This window comes from Manacus candei, unplaced genomic scaffold (genome assembly GCF_025592945.1).
Source record: "Manacus candei isolate 608988 ecotype Guabito, Panama unplaced genomic scaffold, ASM2559294v1 h1tg000081l, whole genome shotgun sequence".
Taxonomy (NCBI): domain Eukaryota; kingdom Metazoa; phylum Chordata; class Aves; order Passeriformes; family Pipridae; genus Manacus; species Manacus candei.
The window spans coordinates 5,369,168-5,391,553 of record NW_026138129.1 but is presented as its reverse complement, the minus strand read 5'-3'; the positions used below and the strand labels follow the sequence as shown (position 1 = coordinate 5,391,553).

Genomic DNA, 22,386 nt, shown 5'->3' with positions numbered 1-22,386 from the left:
TACAGTAACAGGGGAAATCAGCATTCCTATGGCTGTGTTCAAATTATAAAGAATACAATTAGCCACAAAGCATCAAAAAGAACGGCACTTTATTTACTTTTCTTTGTTCTGCTTTCTTCCACTGAGAGAAATTAAAATGTACTTTCTCTTACAAAACAAAAAAAGCCACAGGCAGCAACAGCCTGTGCATCGGCATAGATTTACAGCACAAGAGTGAACAAAAAGGTGCAGTTTCTTTTATCTCCTAGCACTTTGTGCAGCCTTGCTGCTTGAAACAGTCAAATCACAGAAATAATGAGAAACCTGAGAAGAAGCTGTATCAAAAACAGAAGCATTCATTTTCTGTTGGTGAGACTTTTAGGGGTCTGAGGAAGGGGGAGAAAGGTAAAAAAAAACCCAAAAACTCAACACAAATGTCAACATCTGACTAAGGATCATAGCTCATTTGCTTTCTGAATTGAGAAATTGTCCAGAGCAGTTACTTCATGCAATCCAGCCTCTCACTATTCTCCTGCAGCAACCGTAATGTATTCTACTTTCACCTTAGAGCACCTATTGAAAAGTTACATCACAAGAACAAATCAGACAGTGCTGAAACAACTGGGCAAATGAGTATTTTCTGTACCTCAGTTCCTAGTTGTGCAATTTTGTGGGTTTTTTAATTCTTTCCAGCAGGTTCATTTACCCTGGCCACCTTGCCTCTAAAAGTTTCAGGCTCCCTTACAGACTGAAGCCACAATACTCCAAGCGCAGATCAACTGCCAGCTCTCAGTTTAAGTGCGTTGACTCTGACTTCAAAAACCACTCCAGTAAATCACCATTAGGTGAAACAATGAGACCACAAAATTCATACCATCATTATAAGCTGTAAGCCAGCTGTTTCTCTTTCTAAAGTGTCTTTAATCTCATTTTATTTTTCCCTAAGTCACTACACAAATGCCACTGCCAAAGACTTATCTCTTGCAAAGATGCTGGGACAGTACCAAAACAGTCATAAAATTTAAACATACTTTATACTCAAATTAAACAATGCTAAACAAGACAAATTATTATACTTAGCTTTATGCCCTGGGCTTTCTAAGATCATCTAAATCACAGTTCCCTTTCGCGTGTCCTATGCAATTGGCCTGGAGCCTAAAAAAAGATACAGTGTAGAGTCTTCCTACACCTTCTCATTTCTGTTTCAAGATTTATTGTATGCTGTTCCAGATCTGCCATTCAGAGAGTATCATAATAACTACCAGTTACTTTTCATTTCCCTTGATTTCACACAAAATAAAAATAGATATATTCTATGTATATATGGTCTTCCTTTGTCCTTGATTCAAGAAAGGTATAGGTTGTTTACACAGACTGACATACTTCCAGCAGTTTCTACGTGGCACAAGAAACTTACAGTAAGCATGCTGGCAGCAAAGTTAATTAAATATGCAAAAGTTACACCATTAGATGACTTAATTTCTTCTGGTTTGCAGCTGTTAATATTTTGCTCAGCCCACAATGCCTCTCTTTTTCTAGAAAAATGTTCCTTAGTTTCATTATAACCAACTTGAACATATAACCAGGGAACATATACCTTCTCAACAACATACTGCACCTCAGAAATATTAAAGCCTCTATTTGCTCACTAACAAAATCTTCATTTCCCACTCAAATTTTAATTAGCAACATTGAATACTAAAGATAAACATACTTAACCCAGTGTATCATACAGTCTTGGACCGAAGCATACTCTTAAGCTTATTCCTCAATTCAATATCCAGCAGGACCTGGACAAACTTGAAATGTGGGACCATAAGAACCTTATAAAGATCAAAAAGTCCAAGTGCAAGATGCTGCACCTGGGTCAGCAATCCCAGACATGAGTACAGAGAGAAGAACTCATTGAGAACATGCCCATGGAAGAGACCTGGGGGAGACTTGGTGGATGAAAAGCTGGATATGAGCCAGCAACGTGCACTTGCAGCTCAGAAGGTCAACAGCATCCTGGGCTGCATCAAAAGACACAGCCAGTGGGTCGAGGGGAATTGATCTTCCCCTCTTCTCTGCTCTTAGGAGACCTTTCCTGGAGTTCTGAATCCAAGTCTGGAGTCCTTAACATGTGGACCTGCTGGAGCAGGTCCAGAGGAGGAACACAAAGACAATCGGAGGCTGGAGTACCTCTTCTATGAAGACAAGCTGAGAAATTGAGGTTGTTCAGCCTGGAGAAGTGAAGGCTCCAGGAAGACTTCATTGTGGTTTTCCAGTACTTAAAGGGGGCTTATAAAAAAGAGGGAGAGTGACTTTTTACAGGTGAAGATATTGACAAGGGGGAATGGTTTTAAATTAAAAGAGGAGACATTTTGATTTGATGTTAGAAAGAAATTCTTTACTATGAGGGTGGTGAGGCACTGGTACAGGTTGCCCAAAGAAGCTGTGGAAGCCCCATCCCTGAGTGTTCAAGGTCAGGTTGGATGGGGCTTTGAACAACCTGGTCTGGTGGAAAGTGTCCCTGCCCAAGGTAGTAGGGAGTGGAACTGGATGATCTTAAAGTCCCTTCCAAGCCAAGCCTTCTATGACTCTAGGATATTTACCACAGATTAATCAAAGCTATTTCTGCTTTGGTTTTCACATTTTCTATTCTTTACTTGTTACTCCACAGAACTGTTCTTTCGCATTTCTTCTTGTATGAACAGATTACCTGTTAACCTAAAACCAAAGGTTCATTATAAATGCACGGAAAAATTATTTGCTCTTCAGCCACACAAGTTCATTCCACTGAAATGCGCTACTACTCACTATTACCATCTACAGATCAGTAATTGTACCAACAACTACTTTTGCTCCCAAATGAACATTGTCTTTACAGCCACAGGAAGAGGTTAGTAGCCAACGACAAGCTCAACTGGTCATCATATTACACAAGCAGGTTACAGTTCTACCCTCCTACTGCACTCACTTACCAGTAATGCCAAAATAAAGCCATGCTCTAAGTTTTAGCAATGCTATTCCCTCTGATGCTTTTCCTTTACTGAATCAACCTTAATCCATAGCTGAAAATAACTTTCATCTGGTACCTTCAATTTATGAGGCTGCTTTAGACAAGGAAAAGCACTCCTGAAGTACAGAAAACTAGGCTATAATTTAGATTTTTCCACTCAAACATCTTATTGAGTGATAAGTTTAAATAGGAGGTTTTTACAACCAGGATAAGGCCTGCTATAGCCCTCAAAACCTGATCAAAATTTCCAAAGATTTCTCCACAATCACAAAATCCATGGGTTGGTTTGGGGGTTTTTTGCACTCTTTTCCAATTAAAACAATAGTTCACACCATAATTAAAAGGTAGTCCGTATTTTCAATGCTGTTTGCTAAGAATATCCTTCCCCTTCAACTGCCATTGCAGTCACACAAACAAACACTTGCAAAATGTGTATTCAGGTTTTGCTGCCAGAGTGATAGTTTCTCCACATGAAAGAGGTCATTACCACACCTCTGCAACTGAAAAAAAAAAAAAAAAAGGAGAGGAAATATACTTGCTTTCATCTAAAACAAAACTGCTATGCTCTCCTCATCCCAAAGACTCCTAGATGCAATAAGAAATGTCAAGATTTCAGGTAACAGTAAGACAGAACTCAGATATCTAGCAAAAAGGAAGCCTAGACAAAATGAACATTAAAAAGGAAAAATCTAACCTAGTCCAAAAATGGTAGAATCCACTTGTTTTCTAATTCTAAGTGATTGTAACTGAGATTATGTAAGGGCTCTACCACATCAGCTCAAATAGGGACAATGTTCATGGAAGGTCATGTTCAGATGCAAATTCTTCAACAAAACCCTCCCAAATGCCTCCATTATTTTTATTTATAAGTGCCCTTAACATAGAGGAAATAATGCCCTAAGGGATGAAAGTCTTCCCCAACTTGGCTATTTGGCTAAATTATCTGCTTACAGATAACAGGTGAATCTTTTAAAACTCTATTCTTCTTACTGAGAAGTACAGAAAGAAATTCAGAGCTAATTTATCATTACACTGTTGGGCTATATGAAGTGAAAGGTAATGGTCTGCAAACAGATATATAGCTATTTCACTGAAATAGCTGAGCGACTGCTTTTAACTCCTGATGCAAATAATAGCAAAGAAGTAAAATGCCATTAATAAGCTTTTCTTTTTTCTTTCTGGCCCCATTTCTCCCTCTTCCAAAAGAAAAAATAGCTATGCTTGCTAATAAAGAAATACGAAATGGGGAGGGGGGGATTCTGTGTAATCTGTAACTTTTATTATGCTTCCATTCTTCTCAGAGGAGCCCAAGGATTCCCAATATTAAGTAACTTTCACTTAAACTCTGAAATTTAAAATTTGTTTTCAGTAACAGAAAGAAAGAAGAGAAAGACATTTTTTTCAACCAGCTTGCAGTGGTCAAACTTGCAGCAAATGAATACTTCTCTTTGTAGCAGAAAATAAGAGGATATTAACCAAAAGACCTACGGTATTTGATACGGAACATATGAAATTGAACATGAAGGGTGAGTGATTATTTCAGGGTTAATAATGCATTCCCCCTTAAAAGAAAAAAAAAAAGGAAAGCAAAAAGCATAGTTCAAACTGAGTCCAAATACAGCAGGTGACAGAAAGCAGCGACCTCAGATGACTGTTCTAGGACCACATCCCAAAACCCAGCACAATTAGCACTAATTGATCAGCAGTCTCAGCTGAAATGCCAAGAATTGAGCAAGCATTGAAAACCAAAGTCTCCCCATCTCCCCAGAAAGGATGCTTTCTTCCAATCAGAAATATGGAACACCAGTGCAGAGAAGTCAGTACTTTCCCTACTAGCACAACACTGCACCCATAGATACAGGGTTCATCAGCAACTGAGGAGCATCTACAGAATCATCAAGATTGGAAAAGACCTCTAAGATCTTCAAGGCCAACCAGCAAACCAGCACTACATGACCCATCTACACATTTTTTCAATATTTCCAGGGATTTTAAGTCCACCACTTCTCTAGGCAACTTGTTCCACTACCTGACCACCCTTTCAGTGAAGAATTTTTTCCTAATACCTAATCTAAACCTCCCCTGGCACAACTTGAGTTGAGCAGCATTTCAGTTCATTATTTCACTTGCAGCACCTACCATGTTTACCATACACCATAAACCAGCAGTAAATATAGTAACTCTATGACTATGAAGAATTCCTTTCTGTAGTGCAACACAGGACATCTGTTATCAGAAACAATACCAGCATCCTCCACCCACATTCAATTACCCAACTATGCAGGACTGAGCAAGTTACTTCTGCTTCGAAATACAATCCTTTACATCAACGTATATCAAGAGTACCCAGTATGAAAACATCACAGGGCAGCCAGAGCGCCACACAGGTCTGCACACAGTGGATATGAAATAGGAAGCTTGCAGGGCAACTTTGTAACATGATGTCTCGTAGCAGTTTGTCTTGATTAAAAACAGAGGGGAAGGTAAAAAGGAGGACAGAACTCTTCCGGAGTCCCTGATGACTAACAGTGACAAGACATCTTCAAACAGCACTATTTTTCCATCTACATAGTGAGTGCAGGTTTCTTAAAAATAAGTTCAAATGATCTGTCTGAAGAAGACAAGAAAAACTGTCAGTTCTCTAGACACAAACTCATGAAGCATTATGCTGTTCTAGACAACTACTGCTTCACAACTCCATGAATGTGGGCAGGGTAATAAAGCCCTAGGAGAACGAAGGGAAAAAACTGCTCTCTGAAAAATGCCAGCAATCAAAAAGCACTGTGGTAAAATACTACGGTAAGAGGGTCTCATATCAAATATCGATCCAGCTCCTGTAAACATGCAAAGTTCATGGAAGTCAATTTTCCCATTAATCCCACATTTATGCTTTAATAGAACTACCCCATGTTTTAGATTCGTTTTCATTTTTACTGTAATAGCAAAATATTTTCAGCTCAAAAACCAGACATGACTTTAAATAAATGTAAGAGGATTCTAAAAGCATGCCCTGAAATATTTCTCTCATCTCCTCTCTCCTTTCCTCCCTTCCACAATACTACTGAAATTCCGTTTAAAAAAAAGCTATATTCTAGAACCCATCTTATCTTCTGTTAAGCTGCATTTTGCTTGCAAATAGGAATGATTGGTGCAGCACTTAAGAACACTGAAATTATGAAGCTTTATGTTCTCTCCCATTTTGTTTTTCCTTTTCACCTTAAAGAAACAATTTTACTTCTAGAAAAACTTGATACATAGAGTACCGGAGAGCAGAGACTTCTTTAAGAAAGGGGTTACAATAACGCACCCATTTATTATGCAGTTTTATTGGCACTGATCCTAATTAGACAAATGAGAAAACAAAGCGGTTATATTTAGGTCAGCCTCCTCATTTAAGATGTGCACAACCTTTCTGTCTTCTGTTTGAGTTCTGAAAACATCATCTGAAAATGCAAGAGTGAGGGGAATGTTAGCTGACAAAGTTTTACGCTATATTAAAATGCCTTCTCATCACAGGCACAAAATTCAGATATGCACCAAATGCCTGACTGTACTGCATTGTTACCATTGAAGTCAGACTACAGCAAAAGGATTTGCAAATGAATACATACTGTGGCTGTACAGCAGACTCATAGCAGGCCCAGATTTAAATCAAAATTCAGCAGAGTTGTAAGAATTTTTCACATGGGGTAAAAATGTGAAGTTCCTTTTGATAGGAAGTAGGCAACCCAGTCACAGTTGAAAACTGCTGCACTAGCGTTTTGACTATTTTATTCTTCACTCATAAGTTAATGCAGCACTAGCGCAGAGAATCACAGAAAACGGGAGTTGGAAAGATCTCTAGAGGTCAAACCTCCTGCCAACTCCAGGAACCAATTTCAAAGCTAGGTCTGGCTGCTAAGGGCTTTATCCACTACAACTGTTAATACCTCTGGAGATGGAAATAAAACAACCTCTTTGGGCAGCCCACTCCAGTGCTCAGCTACACTTGCTGTAGCCCTTACACTCAACTCCCATGCTGCAGCTTGCTCCCACCACCTCTTTCCTTCCACAGGGAAGGAGACTGGCTCCATCTTCTATAATAACAACCCAGCAGGTAGGCAGTGACAGCAGCTGGAAATCGCTGGAGCCTTCTCTCCTGCAAACTAACTGAAGTCTGTTTCCCTGCACCATGGCTTCTAAATCTTGTGATCCAGCCCCCAAGCACTGCAGTCTCCCCAGTCTCTAACTATTTCTCAAACTGTCGGCCTGAAATCAACCAATGGTATTCTGGACATGACCTCCTGATTGCTAAGTAGACAAAAATAAACACTGCTGCCTATCTGGCTATGAACCCTCTCACACGGCTTGTACTAATGCATTGGGTTACTCCTTCTCAGGTGCAAGAGTTTGCTTTGGGGTCTTTTTGCCCCCCCTTTTTTTTTCTTTTTTTAAACTTTATGGGGTTCCTGTCAGCCCATTCCTCCTACTTGGGGCCCCAAGTAATTGGAACAGAACTGTTCCTTCATAATCTAACATAATTCACAAACCTGCTGAAGGTGCACTCTGTCTCATTGTTTGGATTCATAACAATGCTAAACAGTACCACTCTCAGTTCCAACCCTTGAGGAACACAAATGGTCCAGACAGTTCTCTTCCTACCTTTTGGCCCATCTATCTTGTCCGTATATCCCCAATTTGACTGTGAGAGACTGTGTCAAAAGCCTTTCTACAATCACACTAAGGGAACATTATTATCCAAGGCTCCCTTTAATTCTGGCCTCCTCCCTCCATAAGGTTTTTTTTGTAGATCAAAATCTAATTAGAATGTCCCTATACAACTAGAACCATATCAAGCAGTCTGGACTTAACTTTCTCATCTAAAAAAAGAAACTGTCTGCATAATTTAGCAACGCTTTTGACGACAGAGACACTGCTTCATTTTCCAACCAACAATGTGCTTAATACAGTAGCCTACTTCAGGACATGTTTCCAAATTTAACTTTTGTTCTCACTTCTGTTGTCCAATGAATGTACTACATCGCTGTTTCTCCTCATCCACACTTGATTATCTGTATTTTATACCTGAATGTGATCAAGTGCCAAGGATTTATTTTCTAAACCAACGTGAAGTCAAGCAAACATTAGAAAATTTAACTTTGTGGAATTCATTTGAACCAGGATTGACCTATCCATTTCTCAACCTAGCCTTTCATGCCTTTTTTTGCCTTACTGCTGTGACCTTTCACATTTTTTCAAAATTTCATAGGAACAGAGTTGTTGTTGCTACTCTCAAAATTCAACATAATGTAAATGTCTTTTGGAATGCATCACCAGTGTCACAGCAAAAAAAGGATTCTGACCCCAGCATTCAGTGTGCTTTTAACTTCCTGCAGTTTTATAAATGTAACACTAGCCATAAAAAAAACCAAAACAAAACAAAAAACCCACAAACAAACCAAAACATCAGTATAAAATGAGAAAATTGTATTTTAAGTTATGTGTTCTTAAAAAAGAACCACATGTACTTCTGATGAAGCATTTCTCATCACAGCTGAGGTAGTCAGGAACTCACCCAAGTTACCACATATCACTTAAAGAGTGAAGACTCACGTTGGATCGGGTTTGAGACTTGAAGGATTTTTATATGAAGGGGGTTGAATATTTATTTATTTATAAAGAGGGTTCTTCTCCAAGATTCATCAGAAAAGTGAGACAAAAATGAGAAAATACTATCTCAGCTACTAGCTATGTTCCTCAGCCTGTTTTCCAGTGGATGAATGGTTCAGTCCCTGAATGTGTTTCAGAAATATCACAGTCGAATTCCACAAGCAGGATACATATTTCAAAGTAAACATTTAGTTGTCTGACAGAGATGCACTGTTCTTTAACTTCTGTCAGGGAAGTTAGAGAAAGTTTCACAATTTTCTACTTCATTTTCATAAGTAATATTGTTGCTCTGGTCTCTCTGAAGAAATCTACCAATTTGTACCTTACCATGATCTTTTCCATTATAAATTCATTCCAGTCTGAGCTAGTTGTATACAACTAATAAAAGACATTCTTCAGGGATAATCACAAGAACACATAGCACATGACAGCCTATACCAGTTTTCTGGTTGTTCATTGTCAGCATCAAAATCTTACAAAACAGTTATGAAACAAAGCTGCTAAAAACAATCCAGCAAAACTTATTACACACAGACAATACAACACTAAGCACAGACATTTTGCCGTGGTATGCCACTAATTTCAGTGTAAAAGAATCAAATAGCAATACCAGTAAAAAGGTCTGACAGAACTCACCTTGGTACAAAGAAATTAGTGAAAGAAAATGCAGCAACAGAGGAAATATCCTAAACTTTGGATTTCCTGTTTTTTAGCAATGCTGTAACACACAAAAGTGTTTATTTTTGCTTCTGCTTTAAAGAAATTTGCAAAATGAAGACTATGAATGCTGAGTGCTGTTCTATGTGAGGTTTCTAAGAGGAACCATTATGAGTTTCTTCAGTACAGTTCAATAATAAAGCCTTGCTTATTCTTTTATAAACAGTACAGTTTAAAACAAACACTAAACTTCAAGAATTTGTCTTAAATATTTCATTGGCACTTTTAAAATGTTTATTTCATTGGCCCTCTGTTATGCTTCAGAGAACACTTCATATGAAACATTTAGATGCTATTTCATGAAGCATCTACCCTGGACACAACACAATAATTCATATACTCCATAGTAAATAGTTACTCTTCAGCAGACCTGAACTATATTAGCGTATCCAGTGAGTTCACATGACATGTACAAACTTCTGACATTCTGAAGACAGGAGTATACAGAGCACTACAAGAAATCCTTCCTGACATGCTGTCATGGTTGCTTTTAGTAATTTCCATACATTTTCTCATCTAAGCATTAACATTTCCATCACCAGACTTCTATATATCATTGCCTTACATTGACACCTGCTGGAAGTGACTGGGATTGTAAACCATTTCTTTTCTTCTTCCCCCCCTCAATCAGTGTCTGATTTAACTCGACAGGCAGACCAACAATTCTGCTTTCAGTAAACTAAGCACAGACATCTGAAAACACTAATCTACACGACTTTTTAACAAGCAGAAAGACTTACAATGTGTAATTTCAAGCAATGTGTCATTCCCAAGGCTATCACTGCATGGGTTCTCAATCAGAAAATGTATTTTAATAACAGCCTTTTAGAAAAAATTTTTACTACCCTTTGGGAGGATTTAAACTCAACATATTAAGTATGCAAGCATTTACTAGGCTCTTAGGCTAATTAGCAAATAATTATTACTGGAAGAGTCACTAAATAGTTGTTTGACAAACATTTTACAAACAAGTTTATACACAACAATGTGACTAAATAGGCAATTATAACCCATGTCTTTACACTAAATAAATAAACATTTGCTTTATTCACAAAAGCAAACAGGTTGTTTAATGGCAGAACTGATAGACAAGAACATCTGAGGAATGTTTGTTAAAATAGCTTGTATGTACACAAACTACAATCATTCTTCATAATGAAGATACAGCTCTTAGTACAGCTTTGTAAACACAAGCACACTAAAACAGCCATTTGAAGACAATGTTTTCCCCATATGCCAGAACTTACTCTACAAGCTTCACTATTATGAACCAGATAACGCATGATACTCATTCCTTACTTCCAAACCCTACCATAGAGATGGGATCTCTTAACTCGATGAAATTTTTATATGAAAGTACATTTCAGATTGAACCAAGTATGATGAGATACAGTGGCTTTGCTTTATCATCAGAACAAGACATGATCATGCACTTTGGTTCTCACAAACCTTGGATGCAAAACACAGACATTTTCACCAAAAAACCACAAGCAGTTTTAAAATATCATAAGCAGTAAGAATAGAAAAACAAGTTAAAAGGAAGACAAACAGAATTTCTGTTAGGTTACATCAGTATATATACAGTTGAAGACCTCTCAAATTTTATAGTTTTGCAAAGTTTCAAGACAGGATCATTATATTAAAGTGTAATAATAATATCACAGTATAACCACAGAGGCATCAACACCGCAGCAGTATTAATTCATGGACTTTGCAGACCAGTTTGAAATTTATTTCATTTTTATTTTAATCTTGTGAGCAATCAAACTACTTTGAAAAGTGAATTTTACTAGGTATTCTAGATTATCACCACAGTACTAAGGTTCAGAACTACTGAACCTGTGGAAAAAAAACAAAACATAAATACAGTCTTGTTGGAAGTAGAAACCATCAGCCACCAAAATAGGTACCATCAAAAATACCAGTAAGTGGTAGCCTATGTAAACATGCTTTTCCTCCAACTTTTCCTGATTTTTTTATTCCAAAAGAACTCTATAGGTGAAGTCAGAATTTAATGGCTGCATATTAGTCTGCTGAACTCATTCCTAATTCAAAGTTTCATAAATCTCAAAAGAAAAAAAAACACTGGGTATGGGAAAACACAGTTATTCTACATAATGGGTAAACAGGAGTTAAAGTATCACATTTACCAAGAATTAACTAAGTCCCATGGAAAAGGAGAAGTGGTAGTAATTAAAAAAAAAAAAAATAATTGAATAGAACAATTTCCTTCCAGACACTTACATGGTGGGCAAGAGAATACTTTTTTAAAAAAAAAAAAAAAATCACTCTGACAAACAGAAGGGTTTCGGTTGTTTTTTTTTCTTTTATTGCATTCTTTTAACAAAACACACACAGGAGCACGGCAGGCTTAAAAACACACTAGATAGCCTAGATACTTTTGACACTCATCCCATGCTTACTTTCTTTTTATCTCAGAAAGACAACAGAGTTAGCATTACACACACTCGAGATTTAGGGTTTACATTTCTTACCTTACAAAGCTTCTGGTAGCGGGGAGAAGAAACTGCCATCCTCTGTAAACGATGCAACAACACCACAACTTTCTGCAGAGAGGTTCTCACCACAGCCATCATTTTAAGTTTGCCACACTTCTGAAGACACCTCAGAATTTGCATTATAAATGAAGAGCAACTATCATTTCCTCCCGGTCACTGGACAATGATTTGCCAGCTTTCTGAGCATGCTCTCTTCCAGGACTGCTTTTGCAAGCTACAGGCTTTATACGTTTCAAAGGCAAAGGAGATTGATACAGCATAAGTTGGTCTCCAAAAATAACCCCAAAAAACAAATGCAAAAAAATAACAGCCTTCACAGGTTCTTCTAACCGGTACTGCTCAGCTCTGCTTTTACAGAGGGCAAATGAAGTTGAGCAGCCGAGCGTCTGCTACTGTTAAGGAGTGTGCACTAAATAGCCAGAAAAAGGTTATTAATTTAAGCCTGAAAGCTGCAGGAACAAAAAAAGAATTCCTTCAGGAAGACGGCTCCAGTGTATCACAACAGTTGTTCTTCTGTAGTAGCTGCTTTCTGTCAGCAGACTGAGCATTTGCTCCCTCACTCTGGAAAAGGATGCTCTCGTTCTCAGACTGAATGCAGCTCTGGCAGAGCTGTAGAGTGAGTGAATAACAGATTGTGTTATAAATCTTGAGAGAGGAGCACAGGGATACCTGCCCTAATTATATCAGCCATACATTAAAGAATAATAAATCACATAGGCGTTTCTCAAAACCAGATTACCCAATGCAAAAGGAAAAACCACAGGGGGTAAACCTCTTTGCTAGAGGTTTCTCTATGAAAACTCTCTTAAGGTTGATTTAGTAAAAGGGATCTCAAAGGATTATCACTTGCACCAGAAAGAAGGAATGTTTTTCAGGAGCCATTTCCAATTAAATGTTTTCCTGAACGACTTCAGACACGAAAGAATAGGGTTTTGACAAAGTAAAAGCATACAGTCGCATTATCACCCCTTTCTCTAGTCGTCCTTGAATTTCAAAGAGCTAACATAATTTTGATGTTTTTCCCATGATAAAGCAGAATTATTTCTTATCAGAACCACCAAGTATTCTGAGTTGGAAGGGACCCACAAGGATCTTTGAGTCCAACTCCTAAGTGAATAGTTTGTACCAGGGTCAAACCCATGACACTGCTGTTATTAACAACATGCTCTAACCAACTGAGCTAATTTAAGCCATCTAAGGATGACATCAGGACACTCAGGATCATGGAAGTGTTTTGCTGCTGGTAACAATGCAACACAGCCAACACAGAGTGTTGTGATATGTGGTGTGATGATATGGCAGTGTAACCAGAGCCATCTACTCCTTATTGCTTTAAAGGTGCTAAGATGAATCTACTTTACACCTGTATCAGAGGGGCTGCTGTAGCAAATGTTCAGGGAGGCCATTATCAACACAGTAAGTGGAAAGACACCACAAGTCATATTATTTAATGTGCATATTGCCACATGAAGAGGTACGTACGCATTTCAAGCACACAGGGAGGCAACAGCTATCCTGACAAGTTCATATGACCCAAAATAATGCAGAGCTTAGTGCATTATACACTGGTCTGCCTCTTCTAAGGCACTTTCCTACCAATGTGATTGATGCAAGGTGTAGGTTCTGCATACAGGACATTTAAAAACTCTTCCCATCCAGTTCTGCTAAGACAACCTTTTCATCTTTAAGACTGAATCAATGTTTCTACCATTCCACAGGTAAACCCCGTTTACCTGTACTCTGTTTTGTTCTTGATCTGTCCAGCACGACATCATTTTGAGGAAAGAGAGCCTTCATTCTCTTCTGCATAAAAATCTTACCATCTGTATTCTCCACTCTGCCACACTCGCCTTCTTCCTCTCCACCACTCATTTGAACCATTCCCTTCTACATCATTGCTTCTGGCTTACATCTGCTCTTCCCTCCCACCACAAATCTGTTCCTTTAACCCAACAGCTCTAACCTACCATTATCATCTGATATCCTGTTACCAAACACCTTTTAAGGAAACCTATGAAGTAGAACAAGTCCAAAACCAACAAGGCATTCAGAAACGACTGTCCAAGAGCTCAAGGCTCTTCTGTATAAGACAGAACCCACAGTCCACATCTGCTTTTCTTCACTTCTGCTTTTGTCCTTCCCAGTTAATATACAAGTTTGAATCCAGCAGTGAGAAAAACTGCACACCACTAGTCATGTTGATTTTTATTCGCAATAAAACAAAACTTTCCAATTATTTCAAACACCTTCACATCTGTAGGCCCAGGACGTTCCACATTGACCCAGGACTACATCCGACTATTTTTTAGTTTAATTTTGGCATCTTGCTTCAAATTAGATTTTAACCTCTTTCATGCTAAACATTTTCCAATGCAGACTGGAATGTTTTGGCATTAACCTGAACGGAACCATTTAGATACCGAGATAATGAACAGACAAGACTTATGATACGATTATGGATTTTCTCCTTTTCTCCTACCAGACTCAAAGTTTGCATTATTTGCATAGTACTGTTGCTAGCCTTAGACACCACAATGGAAGGCAAAACAAGCCTTTAGTGCCCAGATGACTGATGTAGAGTGGCTTGAGCTGCCAGCAAACAAGTTAGCCCCAAAATGTAATGGAGGGTAGTCCTCCCATGCATTCACAGACGCTGGTTTAACAGATGATCCTATTTTGAAAACATGTAACATGTAACAACAGCATGACATGTAACAACAGCAACAACAACAAATTCATTATATTTTGACTAGGTTCAGCACTTTTTACCTATAACTTATCACACCTTAAACTCATAGTAAAGTTTTACTTAATGCACAGGGCTCGGGGGCAGTCACAAGCCCTGTATTCTTCTTAAAACCATTTAAAAGAAACTTCTTTACATATTCAACAAAGCACCAAGAGAACAACCATTGTTATACCACTCAACATGGAAAGAACTTGCAAGGGAGTGGGCTTGATTTTTTAAGTTGCAGCAAGACATTAGAGCTTTGTTTTGTTTTCAGAAGTTCAACAAATATTTAAAAACAGAAACATTGATTTTAGAGTGTTTGCCATTTTCATGGTATGAATGCTTTCAGTGATATTTAAAGTAAGATTGTTAAGATGGTAGGAGTCAAAGTTCATTTTGGAAAACACTATGCTATGATAGTCTGATGCTTTCTGGGGTAGCTAGAAAAAACTTACAATATAATGTAAGGTCACAGCTAAGTTAAGTGATCATGCTTCATGTGCACAGTGTGTAGAAGCATAGAGTCACAGAAAAATATGGACAATACCAGGTAATGGGATGCTGAAAAGGAAGAGGTCATGTCCGAAGCATCTCTATCTACCTTCTCAATGATTATAAACCAGGAGAACAAGCACAGTCAAGACCTGGATATGGACCTTCTCCACACAGCCGGAAGTCTTGCCCAACAGTTCTCCCCCATCACACAACACAACTCTGGCAATTTTAACCAGGTTGCAGGACAACAAAGAATAGCAAACAATCTTCCATATCCACAGCGCTTCACAGTTGCATAGAGCCAACAGAAAACCAACTAACCAACCAATCAAAAAAAAAACAAAAACCAAGAAATAACAGTTTTATCTTGGTGTGATTGACTACACAAAATGCATGGTAATGCAGAAATAAGTCTATTTACACACAACACTGCCTTCCGTTGCTAGCTTCCTGTGCCCCGTTTTAGGTCTTCCACCTCCACTACATTAGTAGTTGGGGGCAGGGGTGCCAGTAGAAAGTATAATATTAATTTCTAGGTGTTGCCACTACAGACTAGTCTCAGCATTTCACCACATCTCTACAGATGAGTTACCTGACTGACAAGAATCATATAAAGATTGGTGAGTGACATGCCATCTTCAACAGAACCAAGCTTCCACAATACACCGTGCTCTTCACTATGATTAATGAGAACAGTTTGCTATCAGATACTTCAGTCTCGTTTCATTTAAATTCAGCTCAGATATGTTCGGATTAACAGCACTACTAAAAGCAAATCCTTTTTTCATTATAAACTGTTCAAACCCACTTAGATCACAGATGACATTACTCCAAACCCAGAGTGCAAGATTTAATAAGTGCTGTCAGACTCCTCAGTCATTTTTCTCAGGTTTCCAGTCTGTGGCCTGTACAAGAAGGAAAGCCAGTTGTGGAGCTGCTGGGCAGTAGGAGAGGGAGAGGAGTCAACCCAAGTACAACAACTTCTTGGATTGCTAGAAGAGCAAGAGGAAAGCAGCAGGCAGAAAAAGGAGACAATGCAGCCCAGGAGGGTTTTACTTGGAGGGAAGTAGATTAAACTGTTTGGTTGGACAATCCCACAACATGACTTGGTTTAATCAAGCATGCACTTTCTGAATACAGTCACCCTCCAAGGACGTTTAAGAGCCCTCAGTGCCACAGATGTACACAAAAATATGTGCTTCAAACCTTAGGAAGAAAAATCTGCTTCCTTCATATATCTGACTTCTAAAATACTGTTTTTTAAACACCTTTCAACAGGCTGCTTTCCCTACCCTAGTACATAGCTTTCCTTTATAACACTTGCCATTGAGAAAAGGCATGAATAACAGCAGTATTATTTAGTTTCTTACCTGCATCTGCTTTCTGAGTTCCCTTATGCAGGCACTGTCCTGAGCAGTGTTCTCACGCTGGGATGCATCTGCCAGAACATTAACTGTCGTCTCTGCCTCTTGAAGCCACTTGAGGAAGCTCTCCAGGTCCTTGTGTGAGGCCTGTAACGTCTTCAGCTCTGTCTCCAAGAAATTCTGCCTATCAACAGCTCTGAAAACAAGACAAGTGTTAGAATATTGCCCCATAACATACAGCATTATATACATCATAACGAAACTACTGAAAGGAAATCTGAAAGATATCTCTAGTAATAAACTATATATCTGTACAGCTTGCTGTATTTATATCACTGTTTCTCTGGTTATTATATCTACAACTACCCACAGATGTTCTGAACTGGTTATACAAGTTGCAGACCTTTTTAAAAAGATGCAGAGCAAACCAAGTTATTCATTAAAAACCTAGATTTTCCTTTTAGAGTATTAACATCATGGACTTATGCTACCCCAAATGGCAGAAGTGTGAAAAGTGTGAATGTTTTTCCCAACTACAAAAATCACATGGAATAGAAGCACTGAGAGTTTGGGGGATTTTTGTTTCCTCTTTTACAATGAGCAGAAACAGTTACATAAATTCTTAGAAGTGCTAAGGGTTGAAAAGTCAAATACCTGGTTCTCTCTGCTAGAAGACAAGACTTTTGACACTATCACTCAAACAGCATAATACACTGCCATCATAACAGTCAAGCCATGCTCAACATACTTGAATCTAAACAAATACTGGCAGAATATAGTCCAAATTTTCGATCATCCAAAAGACTGTGTTGGTGCAAACACAAAAGTTTGTGTCTGTAAGGGGATTTTTCTAATATGTAATGAGATAACTTAAAATGTTTTAATTATATTGTTGATCAGCAACTTCAAAATGAGTTCCTAGAAAAAAAAAAATCACATTACACTTCTGCATAACAGTTGTTTCCTTGTCATTGACATGAAACTGAGGGAAAACTATTATAGTCAGCAATTTTAAAGGCTCTGATTAGCAACATTAATTAAAGCATGACAAACTAAATTTCATCCATCTGAGGTTGTTATTCTGCAGCATTCTTTTTCCCAAAATTAAGACAAAAGAAACAAGTTTTCCCACACCAGCGCACTGTACAGAAACCCCTAACAGAGCTAATAGCTAGAATGCTGCTGCTAAATAAGCAGAAAGTTCAATTTCATTTTCACATCAAGCACGAACATTCCAGGGCTAAACTGATCTTTAATTTCAAGTAAGACAAGGCCGAAACACTCAGTATTTGATATTCCCATGTTTCTCCAGACAGGTCCAAACTTGTGTCTTCTGCCTCCTTCCATCTACTTCAGCTTTCTTACCTCCTTGCCATGCTGTGGCAAAAGTATTGCTCAGTAGTATTAAGGAATCACTGTTTGGAACTGTGAATTTCAGAACTAATTAAAATATTCCTTTTAGAAAAGAAGCTGTTGGTGTTTAGCACCATTCAGGATGACATATCAAAGAAGGTATCCTGGTTTACTAGCACATCAGAAAAGACAGATGCAAGGAAAAGCTGTTTTTCTTCAAGGACCGTGAGAAAATCTCATGCAACCCCAATTCTGCCAGGCTTACATTCCTAAGTATTAGCATAACCAACTGAATTTTCTTGCAAAAAGACAGTGTTGCAACCCTTACTTTAAGAGCTTAGGTCTTAAGTCACCAAAATAAGACACTAAGAATCATTCCTGACCTCGTGTTTGCCCAAGTTTGGGCTACTAGCAAAAGACTAGGAAGCCTTCGTTCTTGCTTCTCACTTGGAGCTCTGGAATGCTTCAGGCACTCTCAAGAAAAATAATAAATAGCATGCTAGGGATTACAAATACTTCGACAGATATTGCCTAGAAAAGATAACAAGCACCAGTTAAAAAATTAGAGCACACCAAGGAAATGTGAGAAAAACAAAGTAAAAGCAGTTATGAGCTCTAACTTCAAAACCCTCTCCCCTCTGCAGGGTTTTTCTTCTCTAGCAGGGTAGGTTAAGGCCAAAGGTGGAAGAACAGGATTGATAACAGAAAGAACAGACTGGTGATAAAAGTGACCTTCAAGGAAAAAGAAAAGCCCCAAAGGATGAAACACTAAGTGACCCAGATCTCTAAGTTTGAGTACTGATGTACTAGATGGGAATTGAGACAACTGGAACTTTACGGATAATAACATCCATTGAAGAATATTGTCTTCAGCCTAAAGTTTTAATTTCTCAAACTTTCTGCTTGGTTGAACTTCAAGGAAAGAATGAAATCCTCTTACAGTCCCATTACATATACATTGTCACGTATCTGAATTAAAGCTAAAAAGCTATTCTTTCACTAAATACATACAGATTTAAAACTAACGTTCCAAGATTACATGTATGTCTTTAAAGAGGACATGTAGCGAGCAACACTTTTACAGAGCAGATACAAATACTTTCACTGCCTTCCAGTAAAGGTCTCAAACATAAAATAAAAAACAGAATTCTGTGCTGCAGATTAACAACTACCCCATGCTATAAAAAGATGTCTCAGATTTTCAAATCATTCTAATACAATTGGAGCAACCTCAAAAGATGGAGGGTCCTTTCAGAATGCAAGAAATAAATGTGAGAAGAAGCTGAAGAATTATTTTCAAATGCAGACAACTTAACACAGGGGTAGCAGAGAAAACCCTAAACAGATTCTATTAGCAAAGACAGGCCAAGAAAAAGAAAGTTGTAACTATTATTTAAGTTTTCATGGCTCTGTTTCAGGTTTCTGTTCCACCCAATTACTTTTTTCAGATTTAAACTAAAAATCTGCAATGCATACAAGCGTGTGATCAAAACAAATTCAGAAACTAACATCTGAGACAGAACAGCAAGTATAATCCATTACTAAGGCAGCACAAACACACAGAACGACTATAGTTTCACCTTAAAGTACAAAAACAGAACATAAATAGCCACTGGGCAAAGTATCCAATTTACACAATGTCAAGCTGGGGAGCTTCAATCTCTTAATGCCAACAGTTTTAAAATAAGCTCCTTCAACTTTACATGCCATGGTTACAGTCTTCCTGGTAACATTCTTGTGCTATTCAGGACTGCAATTTTCCCAAGTGATGTTACTAAGGACCCCTTCCACAACCTTCAACGATGGGAACAAACTGGTTTTTTAAAGCATTATGCTATAAATAGAGATATGTTCTTATAGAAGCCATGTGTGCTCCACATAAAACTTCTGTATGACCCAACATCTGCCACAATAAGTAAGCCTTGTCAGTATTATTTCTATTTCTTGCATTTAAAGCAAGTATAAAAACCTTCATCCTCTTGAAAATATGCTTCCACTGCACATTCCCCCCTTTTAATTCTACTCAGAAAGGGTTATCTACTCCACACTCTGGCTACCCACTGGCTCTCAGAGTTCTCCTTTACATTCTGGCACTAGTTAAAAAACAAAGGAGACATTTACCTTCCCCAGGCTGCAGACTGCAAAACAGTAGCCATAGTGATAATTGAGGAGCTTCAGTTATACACAAAACACAATAGCTTATTACTCTAGACTTTAAGTAGATTCAAAAATAATTAGAGGCTTTCAGGCAGGAGCTCTGCTTTCTGGTCACCTTCTAGCCAAAACACTGCAAAGTCTGAATGTGAATGCAACTACTACAGAGTTGTAGTCTACTGTCAATACTAATCCAACAAGGAGCTGTTTTCCTTCACCTTCTAAATAACTAGGAAACAACTGGCCACATCCAAAACACAGCATAACAGAAGCACCATTTTTCTGAAAAGAAGGGTGAAAAGACATTCTACTCTGCTTCCTTCATTACCTACTTACTCAGAATAGCCCTGAGGAGAACGACTTGGGAGTGTCTTGCTGGCAATGTGCACCTGCAGCCCAGAAAGCCAACCGTGTCCTAGGTTGCATCAAAAGGAGTGTGGCCAGTAGGTTGAGGAAAGTGATTCTGCCCCTCCAATCCATTCTTATGAGACCCCATCTGGAGTACTGCATCCAGTTCCTTCATAAGAAGGACATGGATCTGTTGAAACAGATCCAGAAGAGAGCCACAAAGATAATCTGAGGTCTTAAGCACCTCTCCTATGAAGACAAGTTGAGAGAGTTGGGGTTGTTCAGCCTGAAGAAGAGAAAGCTCTCAGAGGACCTTATAGCAGCCTTACAAACCTGAAGGGGGCCAACAGGAAAGATTGAGCAGGACTTTTTACAAGGGCATGTAGGGATATGACAAGGAATAATGGCTCTAAACTCAACGGGGCAAGTTTAGATTAGATATTAGGAAAAAATTCTTTACTGTGAGACTGCTGGAGCACTGGCATAGGAGAAGCAGTGGATGCTCCATCTCAGGAAGTGTTCAAGGCCAGGCTAGATGGGGCTATGAGCAACCTGGCCTAGTGGAAGGTGCCTCTGCCCATGGCAGGGGGGTTGGAACTGGATAAACTTTAAGGTCCCTTCCAACCCAAACCATTCTATGATTCCACAATTCTATAAAGTTCTACTCCTCTCACTCCTCAAGAGGTAACATGAACTTCAGTAGCTTTACTACCTAGGATTTTCATTCCTTTAACTGACATCCCATTACAAAAGCAGGTGCCCCTTTTACAAGCACACAGACACATATACAGACTTTGGTTACCATCTTCCCCATTCCCACATAAACAGGACCAGTTTTGTCCTCTGTCCCTCTAACCACAAAGCACATAGTCTTTTAATCTGCAGAGTCAGGCACTATTTTCAATGTCAATTGTCTATCAATATCAAATACTAAAAAGCATTTCTGCAGAGATTACATTACCTTGCATGAAAAATTTATGCATAGGAAAACACCTCATTTTCATTAAGACATATCTGCAGATGCATCTTAAATAGAGGATTAATAGAAAGAAGTTTCAACTAAGTTTTAGTTCCGACAGCTCAACTGTTTTCTAGATGAGAGCGCTGGAAGCACCACGGTCAGGAACCCAAAGCGCAGCCCCGTTCAGGGAAAGTGTCTATTAGATGAAAAGCCATAATGAATTAATGCATTGGAAGATCAAGCTGAATACTTACGGCCTTATTAAAAGAAAGGACAGCAACACAGAGTATACATAGAGTATACATAATGAACAAGAGAGGAACTCTTCAAAGACACAGAGAATAATAGCCACAGGCAAACTTGAAACTAAACATGAGAAATACCTTCTTTTCCCTCTTAAAAAAAAAAAAAAGTCACATAAATGAGAAGTCATACAGAAGTCCTCCATGGTGAACTGTGGGAATTTCAACCATCAAAAGACCTTGACTGTAATTGACTAATTATGCACAGTAGCACTAAATGCTGCAGCAGAGCAGAAAAGAAATTGCAATATACGTGTATACACTGAATGAAAATTTAAGACACAAACTGCTATGCAGAGTGAAACACTGTAATTACCTTTGGTTCAGATTAACCCAACAAGCGTTCATTTGGTCAGTGGTTTCCTTCACCTTCCTTGAGTCGTCATCACGATACTCTCGAAGTAATTTATTAGAAAGATCATTGAATGCTGCTACCGTGATGTCACCTCTATGCAAATCCTGTACTAAAAGCTAAAAAGATATTCCAGAATGAGAAAGATAAAAATAAAAATCATAGTATTTTTCATATTATCCATTTTATCATATTGTAAGCCTCTTGGGTTTGCCTTTTTTTTTTTAAGCAAAATGGGCATATTTTTCATCTTTAAGAAAAACCTTAAAGAGAAAATCTACAGATATTAAGTGTCCTGATAATGAACTAATCAAAACACAAATAGGTGGGGAGAAGTTATATTTGCCAGAATTGTCAAAGGTTACAAAAATCTTCTATATTTTACTGGCAACAGAAATAAAAACATTTTCATACTTTGTGTAGCATGAATAAATTTATATTTTTGATAAGTGGCACCTAAA

At 38.3% G+C, this 22,386-nt stretch overlaps 1 protein-coding gene across 7 annotated transcripts in view; it reads right to left on the bottom strand.

Annotated features, from left to right (window-relative positions):
* The window catches only part of UTRN (utrophin), a 368,491-nt gene that overhangs the window by 188,926 nt on the left and 157,179 nt on the right, over positions 1-22,386 (bottom strand). For 6 of the 7 annotated variants that reach the window (XM_051811059.1, XM_051811060.1, XM_051811062.1 and 3 more), the window contains 2 exons: positions 21,890-22,044; positions 16,462-16,651 (listed from right to left, as the gene is read on the bottom strand). In XM_051811059.1, the coding sequence (XP_051667019.1) occupies positions 16,462-16,651; positions 21,890-22,044 (345 nt within the window). The other variant, XM_051811064.1, reaches the window with a different exon arrangement.